The sequence below is a fragment of the Chlorocebus sabaeus genome, chromosome 28 (assembly GCF_047675955.1).
Source record: "Chlorocebus sabaeus isolate Y175 chromosome 28, mChlSab1.0.hap1, whole genome shotgun sequence".
Classification (NCBI taxonomy): Eukaryota; Metazoa; Chordata; class Mammalia; order Primates; family Cercopithecidae; genus Chlorocebus; species Chlorocebus sabaeus.
In genome coordinates this window covers 17,701,704-17,723,897 of record NC_132931.1, presented here as the reverse complement: position 1 = coordinate 17,723,897, position 22,194 = coordinate 17,701,704, and the positions used below count along the sequence as shown (strand labels likewise).

General features: G+C 47.5%; 1 protein-coding gene across 4 annotated transcripts in view; it reads left to right on the top strand.

The window, feature by feature from the left end:
* Positions 1-22,194, top strand: part of SDK1 (sidekick cell adhesion molecule 1) — a 972,135-nt gene that overhangs the window by 643,087 nt on the left and 306,854 nt on the right. For all 4 annotated transcript variants that reach the window (XM_008018820.3, XM_073012858.1, XM_073012857.1 and 1 more), the window contains exons 6-9: positions 8,700-8,811; positions 9,490-9,680; positions 18,264-18,347; positions 21,997-22,191. In XM_008018820.3, coding sequence (XP_008017011.3) covers positions 8,700-8,811; positions 9,490-9,680; positions 18,264-18,347; positions 21,997-22,191 — 582 coding nt within the window. The remainder of the gene's footprint in view (positions 1-8,699; positions 8,812-9,489; positions 9,681-18,263; positions 18,348-21,996; positions 22,192-22,194) is intronic.

Sequence of the window (22,194 nt, the reverse complement as noted above, 5' to 3'; positions counted from 1 at the left end):
TTCTCTCGTTTCTATAAGTTTTAGACCAATTATTTTTGGAGCAGGAAGATACTGGGTTTTCAGATGGCCCTGTAGACCCCCTTACCTGCTGGTTTTTTGACGGAATCCTGTTTCTACAAAAACAAAACCCCTATAGACACACTAAAAAGGAAAACCCTGGAGATTGTTTTTAATCTTAGAATTTGTGGCACTTGTACTACGGTTTTTCTCACAACAAAGGCGCTTCTCGTTGGAAACGTCTATTTATATGGTTCCTGTTGCCCATGTCCACTTGGAAGTTATGCATGAGTCTCATGACTCAGGGAAAATGTGACTCAGCATCTTTTGGTCGAGGGCAGCTTTGACCTCATTGTTTTCTGGTGTGGCACAGGGAGCAGCCTGGCCATGTGCGGGGAACGGCCCATGGCCTGCCCGTGTTCCAGCTGGCTGCTGCGAAAGTTTCAAGAGGCGTATTCATCAGGAGCACTCGGCTGTAAATCCAGATGCGGAAAACAGTGGTTTTAATAGAGTAAACCAAAACGTAGGATTTGCTCTCTCCCATGTTCTGGAAAATCCCACTGCTTTACAGGGTCGACTTTTCCTGGAAACAGAAGGCTGTGTTTTTTAACGAGTTGCTGAGATCTTTGTAACAAAAGTGTGGGGGAGCAACTGTGCTCAGAGCCCCAAGGGCAGCATATGCCCTCTGAGCTGTGGCCAGACTTCCTGCCTTCCCACCAGGCTCAAGGCAGGGCCGCAGCCTCCCCCTCCCCCTCTCCCTCCCCCTTCTCCCTCCTTCTCCTCCTCTCCCTTCCCCTCCTCCTCCCCATCCTCCCCCCTCCCCCTCCTTCCCCCCTCCCCCTCCTCCTCTTCCTCCCCCTCCTTCCCCCCCTCCTCCTCTTCCTCCCCCTTCCCCTCCTTCCCCCATCCCCCTCCCCCTCCTCCTCCCCCTTCTTGTCCTCCCCTTTCTCCCCCCCTCCTCCCTTTCCCCTCTTCCCTCTTCCTTCCCCTTCCCTCCCTTCCCTTCCCCCTCTTCCTTTCTTCCCCTTCCCTCCCTTCCCTTCCCCCTCTCCCTTCCCTTTCCCCTCTTCCTTCCTACCATTCCCTCCTCTCCCTCCCCCCTCCTCCCCTCTCCTCCCCTCCCTTTTCCTCCCTTCCCTCCTCCTCCCCCCTTCTTCCCTTCTCCCCTTCTTCCTCCTCCCCCCTCCTCCCCCATTGTGCATCGAGGGGGTCTTGCATTTTCTGTTCTGGCTGCCTGGAGAGCTGTGTGCCCAGCTGCCCACAGGGCTGCTCCCTTTCCTCTCCTCCTTCAGGGCAGGGTTCATTCCCCCACCCTACACCTGCCTCCTGGTTGTGTTCCTAGCTCCGAGGCTCCATGACCTGCTGTCTGTCACTCATTCGCCTGCTCCCCAACCTGGAGCACGGTGTAGGCTGCCACAGAACGGGGTGTTCTCCATTCATCCGATTTTATCTGCAGTAATTCCACAGCTTAGCAGTTCGGGTTAACTTTGAACTTTATTTTTTTTCTGTTTCAGAGACTTGATGTTCTTTACATGTACTTTTTAATTAAATGCGACCTAGACAGCTTCTCCTTCCTCAGCCTCTTCTATGAGTAAAGAGGTTCATGTGGGGGAAATTGACTAGAATTAGGCTTCGTTTCCCTCTGCTACATGTTCTTTATTCCTGTAACTACAAAGAGGCGTCATCTGAAGTGTTTGCCTTTCTGCCTCTGAAGCTACCTGGCGCCCGTTGGTTGCTGACTTCTGCAGAAATCCTCTTTTGATTCAGTGTCTTCACCTCCAGCCACCTAAGACCAGCCTGGAAAACGTTCAGTGGAGATCGCTGCTGTAAAGTCTCAATTAAGGAAATGCTTGAGGGAAGGAGTGTTCTAGTTCATTTAATTTTTACTTAACAGAGTACAACCAGTGTTTTTGTTAGGAGGAGGCAGCATTATGTAAAAGAAAGATTATCAACTCTGGATGGAGACATTCCATGATTTAAAGCTTTTCTCTATCACGTGAAACCATGTGACTTAGGGCCTCGATTTTCTCATCTGTATAACAATCGTCATCTTACTGGGTTGTCATTATATTAAATGGGCAACATGTGTAAATCATTTACCAAGCTGTTTCGTGGCTACATGGCAGCTTGGCAAAGTAGAATTCCTTTCTCTACTTTTGTTTTCGTTCTTGGAACTGAGGCCTTATTCATTGGTATGTGGCATTTTGTTAATGTAGGACGTTGAAGCGGAAAGTAATATTAGCGGTGGCTATTTTAGAATATCTATGATAAATTAATCATTGAGTATTTGATGAGTGTTTATTATATCTCAGATATGCAAATAACAGAAATAAAGAGGTGGTTTCATTCTTTTTAAAATGCTTAGATATTCTTTGCATCTTCTAAAAAGTCAACTTGGGAAACCTTTTGGTATAAAGGCATCATGGCAGGTAAAAAATGGCAAAGTCCATCCGTTGACTTCCTCTTGCTTACAAAAGGAGCAAAAAACCCACTCAAAAGCAGTAAAAGAGGAAGAAACTTATGTCCACAATGACAAAAAGAAAGGAAGAGGAGCCAGTACCAAAGAAGGATGAGAACAAACACCCAGAAGGAGGATCTCAGAGGGCGGCATCACAACCACCTGGGGAGAGGGCCTCAGCCTGGGGACACTTGGGGCAGACTTGGTCATGGAGGGGCTGGTTATGACAGAGAGCTAGAAACAGGGGGAACCACTGGTAGTTTGTATAAAGAACAGTCTATGTTATAATCCCAGCTACTCAGGAGGCTAAGGCAGGTGAATTGCTTGAGCTTGGGAGGCGGAGGTCGAAGTGAGCTGAGATTGTGCTACTGCACTCCAGCCTGGGTGACAAAGTGAGACTCTGTCTCAAAAACAAACAAAAACAGTCTACTTGTTACCCTTCAAACTGTAAGCAGAATACTTAAGCTAGAATAAAAAGGTAGATGAACAAACAGAAATCTATATAGATAATGAATGGCCCCAGAGAAAAGGCGTCCCCATTTTGGGATTTAGGGTCCCTTCAGAATAGTTGTGAGTGTTTCACTTTATTAACGTGACGTCGTCAGTTGACATCTCCTGGTTCATTCATATGTGTGAAAGGACACAGGGATCATTTGAAGAAAGCCCTTCCTGTAAAAGATATATCAAATTAACAAAGAGGGAGAAAAAAGATCCCAGAAGAACACAAAACAGAACTTCAGAAAGTATACCCTCCAAGACATTTAGAAATGTATTTCACCTACAAAACAAGAACAGGATGCAATGAATAATGAACACAGGACAAAAAGTTAGTCTTGGGAGTTACAATATAGTTACTGAAATAAACATCCAAAAGAGAAGTTAGAAGATAAAGATGAGGTACTCTTTCCAAAATTAAAAAAAGGAAAATATTGGAAAAAAGTAAGAAGCATGTTGAATCAATCCAAAGTCCTAAAATCCAACCAATAAGAGCCCTAGAAAGAAAAAACAGAGAAAACAGAGGGGAGAAAATTATGAAGGAACTAACGCTAATGAGTGTGCATGTCTAGAGTGAAAGGGCCTTTCAATTACCTAGCACAATTTATAACCCCCCCCACACACTTAGACGCATTTTATTTTATTTATTTATTTTTTTTGAGACAGGGTCTTGCTCTGTTGCCCAGGCTGGAGTGCAGTGGTACGATCATAGCTCACTGCAGCCTCAACCTCCTGGGCTCAAGCAGTCCTCCCACCTCAGCCTCTCAAGTAGATGGGACCACAGGCACAGACCACCAAACCTGGCTAATAAAAAAATTATTTTTGTAGACATGGGGTTTCACTGTGTTTCCCAGGCTGGTCTCAAACTGCCGAATTCAAGTGATCCTCCCACCTCAGCCTCCTGAGTGGCTGGGACTACATACATGTGCCACCACACCTGCTAATTTTTTTTTTTTTTCTTGGATAGAGGCAGAATTTTGCCATATTGCCTAGGCTCATCTCAAACTAGCCACTCACCTTGGCCTCCCAAAGTGCTGGGATTACAGATGTAAGCCACTAAGCCTGGCCAAAAATCATTCTTTACTTCATTCAAGAACTTTGAAAACTTACCTTTTCTTAAGTTATTTAAGGATGCTCTAGTTAAGTGAGGACATATGCCAAGAAGAAGGAGACAGTGAGGTCCAGGGAACAGCGGGCGTTACCCAAGAATGCAGTGGAGGAGACTCTTAGAGTGACGAGTCCACACCGAACAGGAGAGGGAGAGAGTCTCAGAGTGACAAATCCACTCCGAACAGGCGAGGGAATGTCTCTGTGTTTAAAGGGAACTCAGTAGATTGCATTCATGTGGATAAAAGTGAACAGTACAAAAGGCTGTAAACGGAGTGCAGCGGTTTTCGCCACTCTCACACCAGAGGCATGCTCTACTCTATTTAGCCCTTTGTGCTAATATTTAACTCTGTGTCTTAACAATATGTGTCTATTGCTAATTCTGCATTTACCAATCGTAGACGTTACCTATTGACCTCCCGCTGTGACAGATGAACTTTTTAACTCAGGCGTCTTCACATCCTTCTCAAAATATAGTCCAAACAGTATGAGTAGGCCTTTTGCTGTTTACCATTGTTAACTCTAAGGTATATACATGAGCATGCACACACACACACACACACACACACACACTCCTTTATTTCTTGTGCTACTGGAATCAGTAGCTTTTCACTCCCTATTGTGTAATGGGAAGCCACCCTTACCCTCAGTTCTCTTCTGCTCTTCCACCTCACTGCGTCTTCTGTAGTTTTATATCGTTGAGGTTAAAAACATTTACGAGGCCGGGCGCGGTGGCTCAAGCCTGTAATCCCAGCACTTTGGGAGGCCGAGACGGGCGGATCACGAGGTCAGGAGATCGAGACCATCCTGGCTAAATGGTGAAACCCCATCTCTACTAAGAAAAGACAAAAAACTAGCCTGGCGAGGTGGCGGGTGCCTGTAGTCCGAGCTACTCAGGGGGCTGAGGCAGGAGAATGGCGTAAACCCGGGAGGCGGAGCTTGCAGTGAGCCGAGATCCGGCCACTGCACTCCAGCCTGGGTCACAGAGCGAGACTCCGTCTCAAAACAAAAAAAAACCAAACAAACAAAAAAAACAAACATTTACGTTCTGTTTCCTCGGCAGAATTACATCTGGCATTTTAGACTATAGATTAATTCTAAAGTTAAAAAAACATACAGTGTTTATATTTACTATGTCAAGATTATCATCTACTGCACAGCTAGACAGTATAGAGAGATTATATTTCTTTCTTCTACAGATTTTTTTTTCCCCTGGGATTTCTAATTGCCTTTCCTTTTAAAAAGATGTATTTGCATGTATATGTGTGTGTGTGTGTGTGTGTGTGTGTGTGTGTATTTTTGTAGACATGGGGTTTCACTATGTATATCTTTTAAAAATATATACATATATATCTATGTATCTCTTTATAGCTATCTTTATATCACTTAAAAAATATATATCTATATGTCTTTTTAAAATATTTACATATATTCATATATATATAAAACACAGGTAAATAACAGAAGAAGTAAAAATCCTATTTGAGATCATCGTAAAGTGGTGTGAGCTAAAAGTTCATCTGTTGTAGCAGAAAGTCAATAGATAATGTCTCAGATTGGCTAAAAACAAGACATAGCAATAGATGCCTATAGTTTAAAGACATGGAACTCAAAACTAAGATAAAACACTAACAGATTTAGGGGAGACTGCCTTAGCGGGAGGGGGTATGGTTTTGTTTCATTTTAAGCCTCTCTGTACTGTTCTTTTTAATTTATGTGCACATACGAATTTGATTGAAATCTAAAACAATTTTTTGTAAAGGAAGAAAATATACCAGGATAATGTATTATAATGAACACTCTCCTTGCTATTGGAATATCTGGATTCTGGTCACTTACGTAATATTCTACTGAAATGTTTTTGTGCAGTTTCAATAGAAAATGCATAACTTTGCCATCAGAAGACCTACATAACCTTGACCTTGCTGTGGTAGTAATCTTGTGTGTATATCACCATTGCTTTTTATTTATTTTTTATTGTTATTATTATTATTATTATTTTGAGATGGAGTCTTGCTCTGTCGCCCAGGCTGGAGTGCAGTGGTACGATCTCAGCTCACTGCAACCTCCGCCTCCCGGGTTCCAGCGATTCTCCTGCTTCAGTCTCCCAAGTAGCTGGGACTACAGGCGTGGGCCACCATGCCCGACTAATTTGTTTTTTGTATTTTTAGTAGAGACAGGGTTTCACCGTGTTGGCCAAGATGGTCTCCGATCTCCTGACCTCCTGATCCGCCTGCCTCAGCCTCCCAAAGTGCTGGGATGACAGGTGTGGGCCACCGTGCCCGGCCACCACTGCTTTTTTAAGGCTCTAGGTGAATCAACACGGGGGACAGCTTCCTCTTCCTGTGGTGGGGCTGAACCCTGTGATGGAGGGGCATGTGTGGTGCCTGTGGCGCTTGGCCCTGTGGGACTGTGAACTCAACCTTGGGGCTCATCTGTCCATAGCACAGCCCCTTGGGGTCTGCCAAGAGCTGAGCCCCCACCAGTCTGGGGAGAAGGGAGTCAGTGGCCCAGGGACCGTCCTCCTCAGGCGTCATCCCCAGCCCTGAGCTCAGACTTCCTCATCTGCCACCGTGCCTGAGGAGTGATTAATGCCAAATTAGCACCCTGCTCAGTGACCTTTCGGCATTAGCCACGGCCTCCCTTCACTTCTCATAACTATTTGCAAATATTAGCTTCTCCAGTCGTTTCTCATCAGCGACTTTCACAGGTGACAGGCAGGCCGTTAGTGTGATTGGCATTCCGTTCATGTCCTTTGCCCCATCGTGAGTGCATCTGGACTCCGCCATCTCCTCAGAAATCTGATAACCAGCCCAAGAATCTCGGCAATTTTACAAAGGGAAGGCACCAGCAGGAAGGTGTCCGGAGAAGCTTCGAGGGTCCGCTACAGAGTTGGAGAGTCTAGAGACAGGGAAGGCTGCCTCAGCCCCCCAGGGACCAAGGGCTGAGTGAGAGTCAGCCTCACATGCCATCAACATAAAGGTTTTAAAACATTAATTAGTTGACTCTGTCTGCGTCAAGCTTCTGTGTTTCTTTGAGGATTCACATGCACCTTTAATACAAAAATCACACACTGCTTAGGCAGTGCAAGCCAGAGCACAGAACTGTGGGAAATCAGTGTTGATGAGAAGCCTGTCCTCTCTTTCCCGTTGTTCTCTCTCAGTGGCCCTCACCCCACCGCCAGCCCGGCAGGCTAGAACCTTTCAGTTGCCAGCATCCTCCTCCACTGCTCACAATGGTGGCGACTCCCTTCAGCGTGAAGCCCAGATGAAGCGTTTTGGATTTGCAGTCATTTCCATTTATTTTTATTTCCAGCCTCTTACATCTCCGCCCTTTATTGAAATCCCTGTTCTAGAAATGTTGGATTGGTCTTCGTTTTCCCTAAATAAACAGTAGTAAAGTGTACTGCGGGTAGTTTAATTTTGATGTTAAAGGTATTTTAAAGAAAAGCGGCCAAAAATATGTCCTATTTTTTTCTCCCTTGTCACCAGAAGTATAAGCTAAATTATTTATAGTTTGATACTCAAAAAACGTAGATTCAGGATATTTACTTTTCAGAAAGGAAAAAGGGATTAAAACTCCAGTAACGGGACTGAACACTTTGTTAATTGAATCTATTGGCTCCAAGGAAGCACATTTGGACAGGAGTAAGAATGCCCACTGCTTTCCAATGACACCCATACCTAACATAGTGGCTGATACACGAAATATTTGTGGAATTGAACAGATTTGGAAATAGCAGGTAGACTAGGTAACTCAGTAAGCGAAGTCTTAAATCAATAAAAGAAAAATAAAGCCAGCAAGCATTTTGGAAAATGCCAAACAGTTTAAAGAAAGCCCCTTAGCCACACGACACACGAAGCAGTAGCATAAGGCCCAGTAACCATGCCCTATAGGACAGGCTGTGGATTGTGCCTGAGGACACTGGCTGTGCTTGGACCCCAGCTCATGTGGTCTGAGAAAGGCCAGGGACGGTGACCCCACCCCAGAGCTTCTCATGGGGGTTCACGTAGGGCCGTGAGATTTGGGTTTCCTATTAGCATGGCTCTGACCATGGTCTTCGTTTGTCATGCTCCGATCATCCCATCTTCCAGCTGCCATTTCACTTTCTGTGGTTTCCATTACCCTCAGTCAACCATGGTCCGAAAATAGGAGAGTACGGCACAGTAAGATATTTTGAGTGAGAGAGGGACCACATTCGCGTAACTTTCGTTACCTTATGTTGTCGTTGTTCTGTTCATTATTAGCTGTAGTCAGTCCTTACTGTGCCTCATTTACACATTTATGACAGGTATGTATGCAGAGGGAGGAAATTTGAACAGACGCCCTTCCACGCACAGTGAGGTTATGTTCCCATAAACCCATCAGAAGTTGAAAATATCAGAAGTCATAAATGTGCATTTGTAGCCCTGTTGTTAAGTCAAGGACTGGACTGAATGTGTGTGGCCTTTGTGCCACCATAAAGTTGAAAAATCCTGTGTGGAACCATCATGCATCAGGGACATTCTGTGTCTGTAGGGATTGGTTCTTTCTTTGGTTTGAGGTATCCCCAGGGGTGTTGGAATGTATCCCCCTCAGATAAGGGGTGGGGGGAGCTCCTGTACTTAGAGTTTCATGGACATTTCTCTTTTCTCTGCCACAGGAGATATTGGCACACCTGAAACCACGGCCCCCACCATTGTGGTTCCCCCGGGCAACAGAAGTGTGGTGGCTGGATCCAGTGAGACCACCTTGGAATGTGTAGCCAGTGCCAGGTACGAGGCGTGTCTCCTGTGAGACCCCCAGTAAATATTACATGACCTGTGACGAGCCGACGACAGAAGGAGACACTGGAGCGTGAGGTTCAGCCTTCTAGTGACAGTGGTCTTGTTTGGCCAGATGGGCCAGGAATACAAGATATGGGTAGATAAGGAAATGGACACATTGACGTCTTCCAGAGTCCCCCACTGCAACAGCGCGGTGCTTTCAGTGTAGCTCTGGGTGCTAGTGGGGGGCTCCTCTGAGACACTCTCTAGGGAAGAGGGAGGAGTTGAGACAGAGGAAAAAGTTCATCGCTTTTCTCTGTAGTCAGTCAAGGTGTTCTCTGCCTCCTTAGCGGTCGCTCCAGAATCAAGCTCGGATGATCCCGCCTTCCATGTCATTGTGTCCCCTCGTAGTATTTATTTTAAACGTTCATTTCCTGAGCAAACGGGATCATTAGCACTTATGGTCCATTGCTGCGGCAATTAGCTATCCTTGCTCAATAGCCCTTGAGCATCGTCAATGCTTGCTGGGAGGGAGTAGCGTTGTATCTGGATTGATTTTTCAGTGTCCGTTGTTCAACCCGCCACGTACCCTGGTAGAATTAGCTTCGTCAAGCCTGTGCCGAGATGATGACCTTGGCCACCTCCGTGAGTCACAATCGTCGTCACGAACGCCTTTCGTTCCCACAGGCCTGTGGAGGACCTGAGTGTGACCTGGAAGAGGAATGGAGTGAGAATCACCAGTGGCCTTCACAGCTTTGGAAGACGTCTCACCATCAGCAACCCGACGTCTGCGGACACCGGACTGTATGTCTGCGAGGCGGCGCTGCTGGGGAGCGCTTTTGAACCGGCCAGGGCGAAGGCCTTTCTTTTCATCACAGGTAAAGCCCGAGCCTCTAAGGGGTGTTGTCAGCATGTCACATAGCATCCGGCACTGACTCTTCTGCAGAAACAAAATAGCGTATTTCAGTGACTTTATTTATCGGCCAGTGAAGGTGAGGTTGAGTTTATCTTCCAAATCCTTCCTAGTCTTTCCCAAGAATGTAAGTCCGTTAAATCCAAAGTGTTGATATTCTGAATCCTTCCAGGAAACGTCCTTCTGAATACTCTAGTCACGAAGCTTGGAAATAGAGCGGTGAAACCCCCGTCGTAGAGATCCCTCTCCTATTCTAGCTTTTAGGCCGCTAAGCTTTTCTATAGCTCTCTTACTTGGCTATCGTGATCGGTGTTCAGAAATTATTCTATTATTGCTGTCTGGGCGTGGTGGCTCACACCTGTAATCCCAGCACTTTGGGAGGCCAAGGTGGGTGGATCACTTGAGGCCAGAAGTTTGAGACCAGCCTGACCAACATGGTGAAACCCCATCTCTACTAAAAATACAAACATTAGCCGGGCATGGTGGTGGGCACCTGTAATCCCAGCTCCTCGGGAGGCTGAGGCAGGAGAATCACTTGAACCCGGGAGGTGGAGGTTGCAGTGAGCCAAGATCGCACCACTGCACCCCAATCTGGGCCACAAGAGCAAAACTCCATCTCAAGAAAAAAAGGAAATTATTATTTTAGAAATTATTCTATTAATTATTAATTTAGCTGTTATTTTTTGACCTAGGAGAAAAGGTAAAACTATTGGATGTTACCTTTTGTTAAACTTCAAAAAATAAATGAAAAGAGAACAGAGATGCTTCCTCAAACTGGGCAACGTATTATTCCTGAACCAAGGAGAAAGAGGTCATAAAATTAAGTACAATGGAGTTGCCCAGCTCTACATGCTGGAAAATATTAGTGTTTAGGGAGTGTGCCTTGTACTGTGGCTAAGAAAATACTAAACTTATTATCAGTTTATGATGAGGTTAAGTTGTGAGGCAAGGTGCCTTTATTTCTCTCATTTTTCCAGCAACTGTCATGCGTTTATTCTTCGTAAGTGGCTGTGATGACTATGAGAGCGGCCTGTGTTCCGCAGTGGTAGCCACTGTTGATAAGAGGTAGCCTTGGAGGCCGCCTCTAGGAAGGAGAATCTCTTCTTCATCTCTCCTCTTTGGGAATAAGGGGAATTGAGAACTGGAAAACTCAAAGAAGAAGAAAACTCTCAGAGAGCCCCTTCAATACAAAAATTTGCAGTCTGCCACTTTGCAAAATAAGAAAAAAAATTAAGCTGGTATTGTCCCATGAAATTAGCAAGAAAAGGAATACTGCACAAAAGGTGGTTTGTCTCGATCACATCCCATTCCTTTAATCATTCGGAAATGGCTCCGTGTCCTGACTATGACTTCTAAATACAACAGAGTGCAAACCCGTCGGTCCCTCTGAAAGAAGCGAAAGGCTGTTAAAAGCATCCGAGGAAGCCGGCTTTGAGTCACCAGTCACTGTCGATTCCACATGAGGGGCCTGAGCTGGTATTGCTACCTTCCCCATCCATGCTGCCACTAGAGATGTAAATAACACATCCCATTTTCTGCAAAGACTTTTTTTTTTTTTATCAAGGTTGATCTATAGTTATGTGAGCACAGCACATTATAGATTGAACCAAAATTAAAATTTGTGATGTGTAAATCTCTAGTAGACAGGACTATACTGTGTTCAAACATTTTAAGGGAATTTAAACAAGAGAAGAAATGCATCTCCCTGTAAATGTTTGTTGCGATCATCATTCCTTTTTAAAATATTTAAATCTATCTTAAGAACTTTGGTTTTGCATTTATATCTGATTGTTTTTGTGTTCTCTCGAGTTAGCACCTCTCCGTGTTCTGACTTTTAAAGGTACATGAACACACGTCACTAGTTTATGATGTTGATTTAAATCCCCTTTTATTCATAAGAATTTGCTGTGACAGGTAGGATTTTTGTGATTGGCACATACTGCAAAAACCCTGAAGAGAGTGTCTCTGTCAATTCCGAGGGATTTGGATGAGATTATAACCCTGTGCCCTGCGGCCAGAGCATTACTGGTGTCACAGGACTGTCACCGTGGACCTGTAGGAGCCACCTGTAGGAGCACACAGGCCAAAGACAGAGAAACAAATTGGCTCCTATTACTTGTATTTTATACCGATGACACAAGACAGGCTAGTTGTGCTGTTTGCCCCACCTGCCCGTCTGTGTTGCTTAATTTCTGTGGCTTAAATGGGAGCACAGAGGTCGTCTTCCAGGTACCACCCCGCCATTGGCTGCCCAGTCCTGTGGAGCAGCCCCTCTGTGCCCTCCACCCTCCCCTCCCGCCTCCCCTCTGTGCCCTCCACCCTCCTCTCCTGCTTCCCCTCTCCACCCTCCCCTCCAGCCTCCCCTCTACGCCCTCCACCCTCCCCTCCTGCTTCCCCTCTACACCCTCCACCCTCCCCTCCCGCCTCCCCTCTACACCCTCCACCCTCCCCTCCCGCCTCCCTTCTACACCCTCCCCTCCCGCCTCCCCTCTACACCCTCCCCTCCTGCCTCCCCTCTACACCCTCCCCTCCTGCTTCCCCTCTACACCCTCCACCCTCCCCTCCCGCCTCCCCTCTACACCTTCCATCCTCCCCTCCTGCCTCCACTCTACACTCTTCCCTCCTGCCTCCCCTCTATACCCTCCCCTCCTGCCTCCCCTCTACACCTTCCGCCCTCCCCTCCCACTTCCCCTCTATGCCCTCCCCTCCCCTGCTGCCTCCCCTCTACGCCCTCCATCTTCCCCTCCTGCTTCCCCTCTATGCCCTCTCCTCCCCTCCCACCTCCCCTCTACACCCTCCCCTCCTGCCTCACCTCTGCACCCTCCACCCTCCCCTCCTGCCTTCCCTCTACACCCTCACCTCCCGCCTCCCCTCTGTGCCCTCCAGCTTCCCCTCTGTGCCCTCCGGCCTTCCCTACCGCTTCCCCTGTACGCCCTCCCCTCCCCTCCTGCCTCCCTTCTACGCCCTCCATCCTCCCCTCCTGCTTCCCCTCTATGCCCTCTCCTCCCCTCCCACCTCCCCTCTACACCCTCCCCTCCTGCCTCCCCTCTATTCCCTCCACCCTCCCCTCCCGCTTCCCCTTTACACTGTCCTGCCTCCCCTTTACAGCCTCCCCTCCAGCCTCCCCTCTGTGCTCTCCCCTCCCCTCCAGCCTCCCCTCCCCTCCCGCCTCCCCGCTACACCGTCCTGCCTCCCCTTTACACCCTCCCCTCCCACCACCCCTCTATGCCCTCCGCCCTCCCCTCCTGCTTCCCCTCCATGCCCTCCCCTCCCCTCCTACCTCCCCTCTACACCTTCCCCTCCAGCCTCCCCTCTACGCCCTCCACCCTCCCTTCCTGCTTCCCCTCTACGCCCTCCCCTCCCACCTCCCCTCTATGCCCTCCTCTCCCCTTCCTTCCCCTCTATACCCTCCTCCTCCCTCCCAACTCCCCTCTACGCCCTCCCCTCCCTTCCCCTCCTGCCTCCCCTCTACACTTTCTGCTCTCCCCTCCCATTTCCCCCACACCACACACAACCCAACACACTCCATGCCACAGCTGTTCCCGGAACACAGGGAGTCAGCAGCCCAGCAGGGCCTCCATCTTTCCCACTTCTGTGTGTGACTTCCAACTGCAGATACCCCCATGTCCTTCCTGGCAACGTCCTTGGCCTGGAGCCAGCTTTGCCCCCTGCAGCAGGCAGAAGTGCTGGCGACCGACACCCCCAGGAACAGCCTCACCCAGAGTCTGAGGAGAGCTGGTGGGTAGATACCTAGGCTCTTTGCGGCCAACCCCACACTCTCCCAATGGGTTTTCCCTCACCACCCAAGAAACTGTCAGCATCAAACCTGTCTTAGGGCCTGCTTCTGGGGGAGGCCAACCCAGGCCTGGGTGATGTTCCTGCAGACCCCTGTGTCCCTGCTAATGCCTGTGCCTGGGAAGAATGTGCCTCCGGCCCCAGTGCCGTCTCACCTGGTTGGCGAGGGCTGCGCATCCATGATCCACCTGGTTGGCGAGGGCTGCGCATCCATGAGCCACCTGGTTGGCGAGGGCTGTGTGTCTGCAACCCCCCAGTAGGCGAGGGCTGCATGTCCACACATCTCCAAAAGCCTCCCCTCTGCTGTGCAGCCCTTGGAGGCTTCACCCTGGGGGAGACTACTGTGCTCTCAGCTGGGCCCAAGCAGCCTTGGGCACGTGCCGGGGGCAGCACTGCATGATGTAAAACAGAGTGGGCTCTGGGAACGCAGTGGGGGTAGCATAGCATGATGTAAAACAGTGCGGGCTCTGGAGACAGAACCAGGGTCCAGTTCTCACTGCACCAGGCACTGGCTTGAATGAGTGTTGGCCTCAGTTTCCACATCTATAAAACGGAGGAGATGGATGTAGATGATACCAGCTTATATCGTGAAGATTAAATGCAAGAATGTCTGTCACAGAAGCTCTGAAATGGTGGCATTAGTTGCTGTGGGCATAACTTTGTTATCCCATTTGTCCCATTGCACTAGCTATTTACCAGTAATCAGTTATGTGACACACATTTTTCAGGTTTACTGTCTCTGGAATCAGGATGCGCCTCACCACCTATGAAACCATTTTTTTTCCCCCTTGGGGATAAGTAAGACAAGGATGCCCCTTACCTCTGACTGCGGCACCTTGGTGCCTGTGAGATGCACCTTCCCTCTAACCCACACCTTCCACATTGTCTCCTCATCACACGCGAAGCTGGCTGCTCCCACATGCACCCTGCTCCTGCTGAGCATGCCTGCTCGGAAACTCGGCGGGCGAGTTCTCACTGGGATGGACTCTTACCTGGTGGGGCATCTGCTGCCAGCCCCTTCAAGTTGTTCATGGAATTCAGTGCGTGTGGCTAGGGGGCTGGCTCCTGACCAGGGGTCCCCTCAGGTTCCAGAGGCCCCTGAATCCCTGGCTCATCTCCAGAGCCAGCAGCTGTGGCTGCGTTCTTGTCACACATGGAAGCTCTCTGCTCTCCCCTGTGCCTCCAGCCGCAGAAAGTCCTCTCCTTTTAGGGACTCACGTGATTACATTGGGCCCACCCAGCGAATCCAAGACCATTTCCCAATTTTAAGGTGGGTCACCTAATCCCACCTGCACAGTCCATCTTGCCAAGTAACACAGCATACTCGTAGGTTCCAGGGATGTGGGCGTGGACACCTCTGGGAGCCATTCTGCCCACCTCAGTGGACTAGTGTGCAGTGCAGGCCCGCCAAGGGCATGCATCTGACATGCTGCTCCCTGAGAGGGGCGACCTGGAAGGAACAGGGAGGCAGCACAGGGGACATCTTTGGCTCTTGCCGTGATCCCTACACAGAAGAATCCTTGCCACTCAGAAGCCAAAACCAGGCAGCATCAGGGATGGGAGAGCAGGACAAATGCATGGTGTTGGGGGGCCATCTCCACTGCGGCTGCCTCCATCGGGCCCCAGCCTGCACTTTGTCACACTGGCATTTTGGAGAGTGGGGTCATTTGACAGAGGCCCTTGGTTTGAGGGCAGTCTGGGAGGTCTCCCCACCTCCTGTCCTGAGACTGGGGACCTAGAATCTTGTGCTGCCCCTGGAGGCAGCTGCCACGGGCTCTGGGCCACATGGAAGGCAGAAAGCCGGTACTGGCCTTTTCCTAACAACCTGACTTCGTATAGGGCATGAGAACCTTTCCCTGATGTCTTCGTATTGTTTCAAAAGAGGGAGAAGTGTTAGTTTCCATCCCTGGTTTTGTTGACTGCAGCCAGGATCCATTTTCAGAAGCCCAGGGTGGACCCGTGTGGGCAGAGTACCCTTTCTAGACAGAATTGCTGCTGATTGACTAAGACATGCCCTCGCCCTCTTGCCCTCTGAAGAGTAAGTGGTTGAGAGTCTATGCACAGGATGACTCATTTACAGTGGGTTTTCCCCAGTGTTTAGCTCATGGGCTTTTCACGGTCCATAGGCTTGGTGTTTCTTCTATTTCTTTCCCTTAGAGCAGACTGTGTGTAGAAATGAAGCTGGAAATGGGGAGAAACTCCATACGAGCAGCCACTGGGTTAGAATACTATGGAAGGTTGACAGGGAGAGAACTCGTACCCTCACACAGTGGGGAAGTACTGAGGGAAGCTTAGAGGCCGTGCAGGGCATGGGCAGCTCTGCACCTGTTCCCCAGGCACAGCTACCTGGAAGGCTTTCCAGAACAAGCTAAGAGCATCCTCAATGAACAGCCAGATATTTTCCACCCGTGCCTCGCACTGAGCTACTAAAACTGCCCAGGACATTGGCCCCTGCAGGCAGTGGCAGGCAGCCCCCTAGACCTCACCCAGGCCACAGTACTATGGAGAGTGTGGAGTGGGGTGAGTTTTACCACGAGGCAGCATGCTGTATGCCAAGCACAGGTGGTCACTGGCCGGGGTGCAGAGAGGTCACCAGTTGGAGAGGAGCAGCCCCGTCCGGGCATGGAGGTCCCCAGAGCCACGCACTTGCTCAGCCGAGCCAACTTCGGGTCACTATGTGAAGTGCCCTTCTCCCTGACCCCAGCGAGGTCCCTGCCTGGCACTCGAGGGAAGCCTCGGGGGAGTGTACCAGGTGACAGCGGTAATCAGTACCTCAGGGAAGGCACCCTGGGGCCGTAGGTGCTGACCATTCATATATATGGATTTTGTATCATCAAAGCACAGGTCATCATGGGTGAATCTCAGGGGAAGCATGAAGGGTGAAAAAAACAGTTCCAAAGTTTACACTGGATGACCTCCTTTCTGTAACATTCTTGAAATAACAAACCTACAGAAACAGAGAATGGATTAGTGGTTGCGAGGGGTGGGATTTGGGGTGCTCCTGGTCATGGAAGGCAACATCCTTGTGCTGATGGACACCTAGATCTACACAGGTAATAATGGTAATAATGTTGCATAGGACATGCATGTGCCCTCTTTTCACACGCACACTTGAGCACAGGAAACACTGGCAAGAGGTGGATAAACTAGGTTGATTGTATCAGTAGCAGTGTCCTGGTCATGATGTTATACTATCGTTTTGCAAGATGTTACCACTGCCAGAAGCGAAGTGAAGGGACCATGAGCTCTTTCAGTGTTACAGTGTTACTTCTCACAACCACACGGGACTCCACGGTTTTCTAAAAAGAAAGCGCTCAACTAAGAAAAGGAAAACTTTAATTAATCATAAGCAAATGTTGATGTTGAACATTATGTTTTTTCCTTTTTCCCTAGCATGCTTTTAATCAGATCATGACGGTAGATATTGACTTAGCTTCCCTGATGAATACAGGTCAGGACCTGCACAGAAGGGCCCTGACAGCAGGAAGCTACTGTATAGTTAGAATATAAATAATGCTGCCTTTATGATTATTGATTGAGGAACTGTGATCAAATGGGGAATGTATGAGTTGTGCAATGGAGACGAGCTTGAAAAAGGTAGACATTAAATGTCTGCAATATTTCTTCAGGCTTGGTCTACATACATAAAAACCTAAGTAGAGGAATCTGCTTCCTTCTAATGAATTTGCAGCCATCTCCTCAGCCAGGGTGGTTAATTCAGGCAGATTCTTTCTGCTTGAGTGGTCCAGGTAATCGCAGAAGTGAAACCTCACTTTGCCTCCTTCCAGAAACCTTCAGCCGCTTCCCCCTTAATCGTTTCTTTGAAATGCTTAGTTTTCATTTCTCTTTTTCATCTGTTAGGTTCCACCTTGTTTTAAAGATACAGTCAATATAGGAGGCATGCCAAGCTATATTATCCACATTCAACACAATTATGATGAAAATAAGCCAACTCTGGAAGACAGTTCCCAGAAATTAATTATCACACAGAAAGTGAACACAACAGCTTTTTGTGATCATGATAATGAAATCACCACCACCTTAATACTTGACAGACTTGGCCATGCCTCTGTTGAATTTCTGCTGAATAAACTGGAAAAGTATTGCAATTGGCTCTCCAAGGAAATTCATTGTTTAATACAGCCACTATTTTTTTTCTGCAGAACAGGCGAGTAGGGTATCTAGAGATTGCAAGTGCCTAGGAGTTTCCTTTGCTGGTAAAGATAGATTAGCACTCCCCTCTATTTTTTCTCTTAGTTATTATTTTGTATTCCATTGAAGTATTAAATCTCTATTTTGGAGAAGACCTGCTAAGAATTTTAAAAATATGTTAATAGGCTGTTCCCCGATACAGGCTGCACACCTTCCTCAGGCACTTGACAAGCTTCACGAGCTTGTGTTTAGTTTAGATACTGAAGCAAACTAGCCCGTAAAATACGGTGCTGTAAATATAAACCTTTATGAACCTCTTGGGATCATCCTTCTAAAATGTGAATTAAGATATTCCATGATTCAAGCCCATAAACTGAAAAGTAGCCATCGCCCTGCGTAGTAATTTGCCTTCTGAAACCCCAGACTGTAAATTGCCTTTGGCCTGTGCTCACTGAATTTTGAGTTTGTATGCACGATGCTAACTAAGGATGAAGTTTTCAAGAAGAGTTTTTAAGAGGAGCCCAAACTATTTTAGGTTATACGGTCTCTTGACGTATCCTTCTTTGGCTTAGGGACTTTTTTTTTATTTTCTTGTTTGAAGAGCCACCATATTTTACTGCTGAGCCTGACAGTCGGATTTCAGCTGAAGTAGAAGAAACCGTGGACATCAGATGCCAAGCCATGGGTGAGTGCGGAGTGGCTGCTGGACAAGGAGCCATGACTGGGAGGAAGGAAAACAACCTTTTTCCACAGCAGAATTGCTGTCATTCTAGGGAGACACTGAGTGTGACGGCGAAGGCAGACCTCAGAGGGTAGATCGGTGTTGGGGTAGTGACCGCGGGTAAGGCATTGGACTTTGCCGAGCTTTTGCTTCCTCCCCTGCAAAACAGAGATGATAATATTTACCCAGCAGAGCAAAAAGGAAGCCTCCATCCACCCCAGACAGAGAGGGGACTCCTCCGTCATATCCTGTGCACTCCCCTTCCAAGGCCCTGACTCCACGAGAGTGTGACCACCCCCCGAGACTCAGAGCAGATTTTCTTTCTCATCCATGGGGTGACTGGGACTGGTGACCATATCCACTCTGTAGAAGGAGAGATGGGTGTCCATGTATTTGTAGTAGATATACGGGGTACAAGGCATTTTCGTTCCGTTGATGTATTGCACAGTGGTGAAGCCAGAGCTAGGAGTGCGTCCATTACTGGAGTGATGTCCCTTGTACCCGTTAAGTAATTTCCCATTGCCCACCCCACACCCTTTTGAGTCCCCATCGTCTGTCCTTCCACACTCTACGTCCATGTGCACATGTGACTTAGTGGCCACTTATTAGTGAGAACAGGCAGTCTTTATCTTTCTGTGTCTGAGTTCTCTCACGTAACTCAATGACCTCCAGTTCCATCCAGGTTGCTGCAAAAGACACCATTTTATTCTTTTTTGTGGCCAAATAGTATTTGAATAGAAAATGTTGCTTTTTTTTTTTTTTTTTTTTTTTTTTGCCTTTTCAGCTCTGGGTCCACTTTTCCTTTGATGTTCAGGTCATTCCAGCCTTCATCCCCGTGCCTCAGTTACGAGCCGCCCACTGTCACCATCTCATGTCAGGCAGCGCAGGCGGTTACACAAAACCTTCTAGCAGAGACAGGCTTGTCAAGGCAGTTTTGTTAACAAAATCTGTGTTTGTATTCTGGCAACTATCAAGAAATGAAGAGGATCTCTTCTCTTTTGTTAGTACTCATCCATCCTAAGGATGGAATTTTCTCCTACCCCCTAAGAGCTTGGAGGGTAAGAGGGATTACCAGTTTTGTAAATCTTCAAAACAGTTCCTAGGAGAAAGACGATTATCTCACGATACCACAGGAAAACCAAGCCCTAGAAAGCATGGTTAAGTAACGTGCCCAAGGCACTGGGCCACGAGCTGAAATGGGATCCTTCTCTTATGAAGTCATTGCCCAGCGTGTGGCCTGTGGGAGTTGCTCATTAAATGCTGGGTACATAACTTACCTAGGGCCACATGGTAATGGAGGCAGGACCCAAACACAAATCTGTCAGCCACCAGAGCAGCCACCTGGCTCTTGCCAGAACACTGGCTTCGCCCAGGACCTGAAGCCCCGGACTTAGAACAAATGTCATGTGTCTCTACCGGCAACTATGTGGATGCCATTTCTTATTCCTGAAAATGGTATATCATCCTTCCAGTGCTGGGTCACCCTTCCAGTGCTGGTGGTGGAGGGAAAGATCAGCCTCTGCCCAGAGACCCCCTCCCAACCCGCTGTGCTTTGTAACCACTGCTCCCCATCTGGGACTTGGCTGAATAGGAGTTCTAGTCCTCAGCTCCTGACCAGCTCACAGCGGCTGCTGTCCACGGCTCTGTTCTCTCTCTGTTCTTCTCTGTTCCAGTTCTACTGATGCAGCAAATGGGAGGGGGGAAGTGACAGAAGAGTAAGATGAATTTTACATGGAATTGTCTTTCTTACGGTGGTTGCATTGTTCTTTGTTGTGTAAGTGCCAACTTCTGAAGGCCAACAACTCTGTGAATGTGAAGCTATAAAATATTTAGAGAGCTTGTATTTCAGAAATAAGAGTATACAATACTGCAGGGGATAAGATTTCTGTTATGACATTAAATTGCCCCAAAATAGAAATACTCCCAGTTCCCTATGTGCTAACAATTATTTTTCAACAAATGACAATCTTAAACTCCCTTTGACAAGAGAAGGCTTTTTTTTTTTTTTTTTTTTTTTTTTGCATGACTTCTGCAGGGTAAAGTGCTTGTTAAGTGTAGACTTAGAAATATGGAGAGAACAGATCTTCTGACATTGCACTGCCATCATATAATTTACTGCTTTCTTTTAATTTTGACAGTGAAACTATAGCAGCATGCGAAGTGGTTATTCCTTACGAAAGCGACATCATGTAACTGCTATTATGAGATATTACACGAAATGGTTATGCTTTTACCTTGAAATGGATTTTTTAAAAATTTCCTGACTTAATGAAAAGTGACAGGAAACATAATTAAGGCAAAGAAGAGAATCTAAGAAGACATTATCTTGAGATATTCCATGGCATTAACTTTATTTATTAAAGTCGACATCTCACACCTAGCCACGTGCCATCTTAAATCAAGGGGTTTTGGTGTACTTTGCACTGAAGCATGTCAAGTTAGGTTTTTTATTTAAATCCACTTCTATTTAGGGAAACTGAGGTACAGAACCATCTGAGATCTAGAGGTAAGTCTCTAGATATGCCTCATGGAGCAAGTCAGCTTTTCCTGTATCCACAATGGAATACCTCTTGTGCCTCCTCAACCCTTAACAAGGTTACTTAACCTAATAAATTGCTCCTCTGAGATAGTAGAACTCCATGAAGGCCCATGGTATCCAACCCTTTTGATAGGGGGTGTTTAAAAGATGGCACTTTTTTTCATTGTTAGCTGTTGGGATGAATAGTGATACTGCCTTTGAGCACTCACCAGGTGCCAGGCAGAAGAGTTTTATAAATACATACGTAAATGTATACACACACACATGTATATGCGCCAACTCACACAGACGCACATAGAAACACATGTATGCACATATATACAGGTGCACACATATATACACAGATGTACACACATAGACACACAGATGTGCACACATATACACACATGCACATGTATACACATACATATATACATAAACACATGCACATACATACACACGTAAACACATGTACACAATGCACATATATACACATGCACAAACTCACATGCACATATACATACACACGCACAGACACACAAACACATCCAATCTTCAATCTTCTGAAGTCATGATGATCATTCAGTTACCTGCATGTGAGGAAACAGAGACAAAGAAAGGGACAGGTAATGTACTCTGCCCAAGGTGACACCGTCCGCGAGGCACGGACCTAGGATGTGGCCTGTGTCCTCTCCTCTGCCCCTATGACCCTGTGCCCGAGCCCTCCCACAGTGGCTGTGTAGGGCACTGCAGAACAGAGAGGGCTTCATCTCCATCTGAACCTTAAGGTCAGTCTCAGCTGGTATCTCCTTCTTTCCAAACAAGAGTATGAGCCTGTGTGGGTTCAGAGTGGAGCCTGGAAGGCACCACAGCCGGGGTTGCCGGAGTTCGTGCCAGCTATTCCTCTCAATGCCCCTCTGTGTCAATTGCTTCATGTACAATGAGAAAAATAGCTCCTTACAGGGTGGTTGAAAGCATGAATAGACAAGAAAATGCCTATTAAAATATTGCCATTCTAGCCTTTGCAACAGATGTGCCTCAGTCCTCACGTCAGGAATTATTTTTAAAATCCTATTTATTCCCATTCCTACACAGGGGTCCCCCTTCCCACCCTCCAGTGGTACAAGGATGCCATCTCCATCAGCAGGCTCCAGAATCCTCGATACAAAGTGCTCGCTAGTGGAGGCCTGCGCATCCAGAAGCTGCGTCCAGAGGACTCCGGAATCTTCCAGTGCTTCGCCAGCAATGAAGGAGGGGAGATCCAGACCCACACCTACCTGGATGTAACCAGTG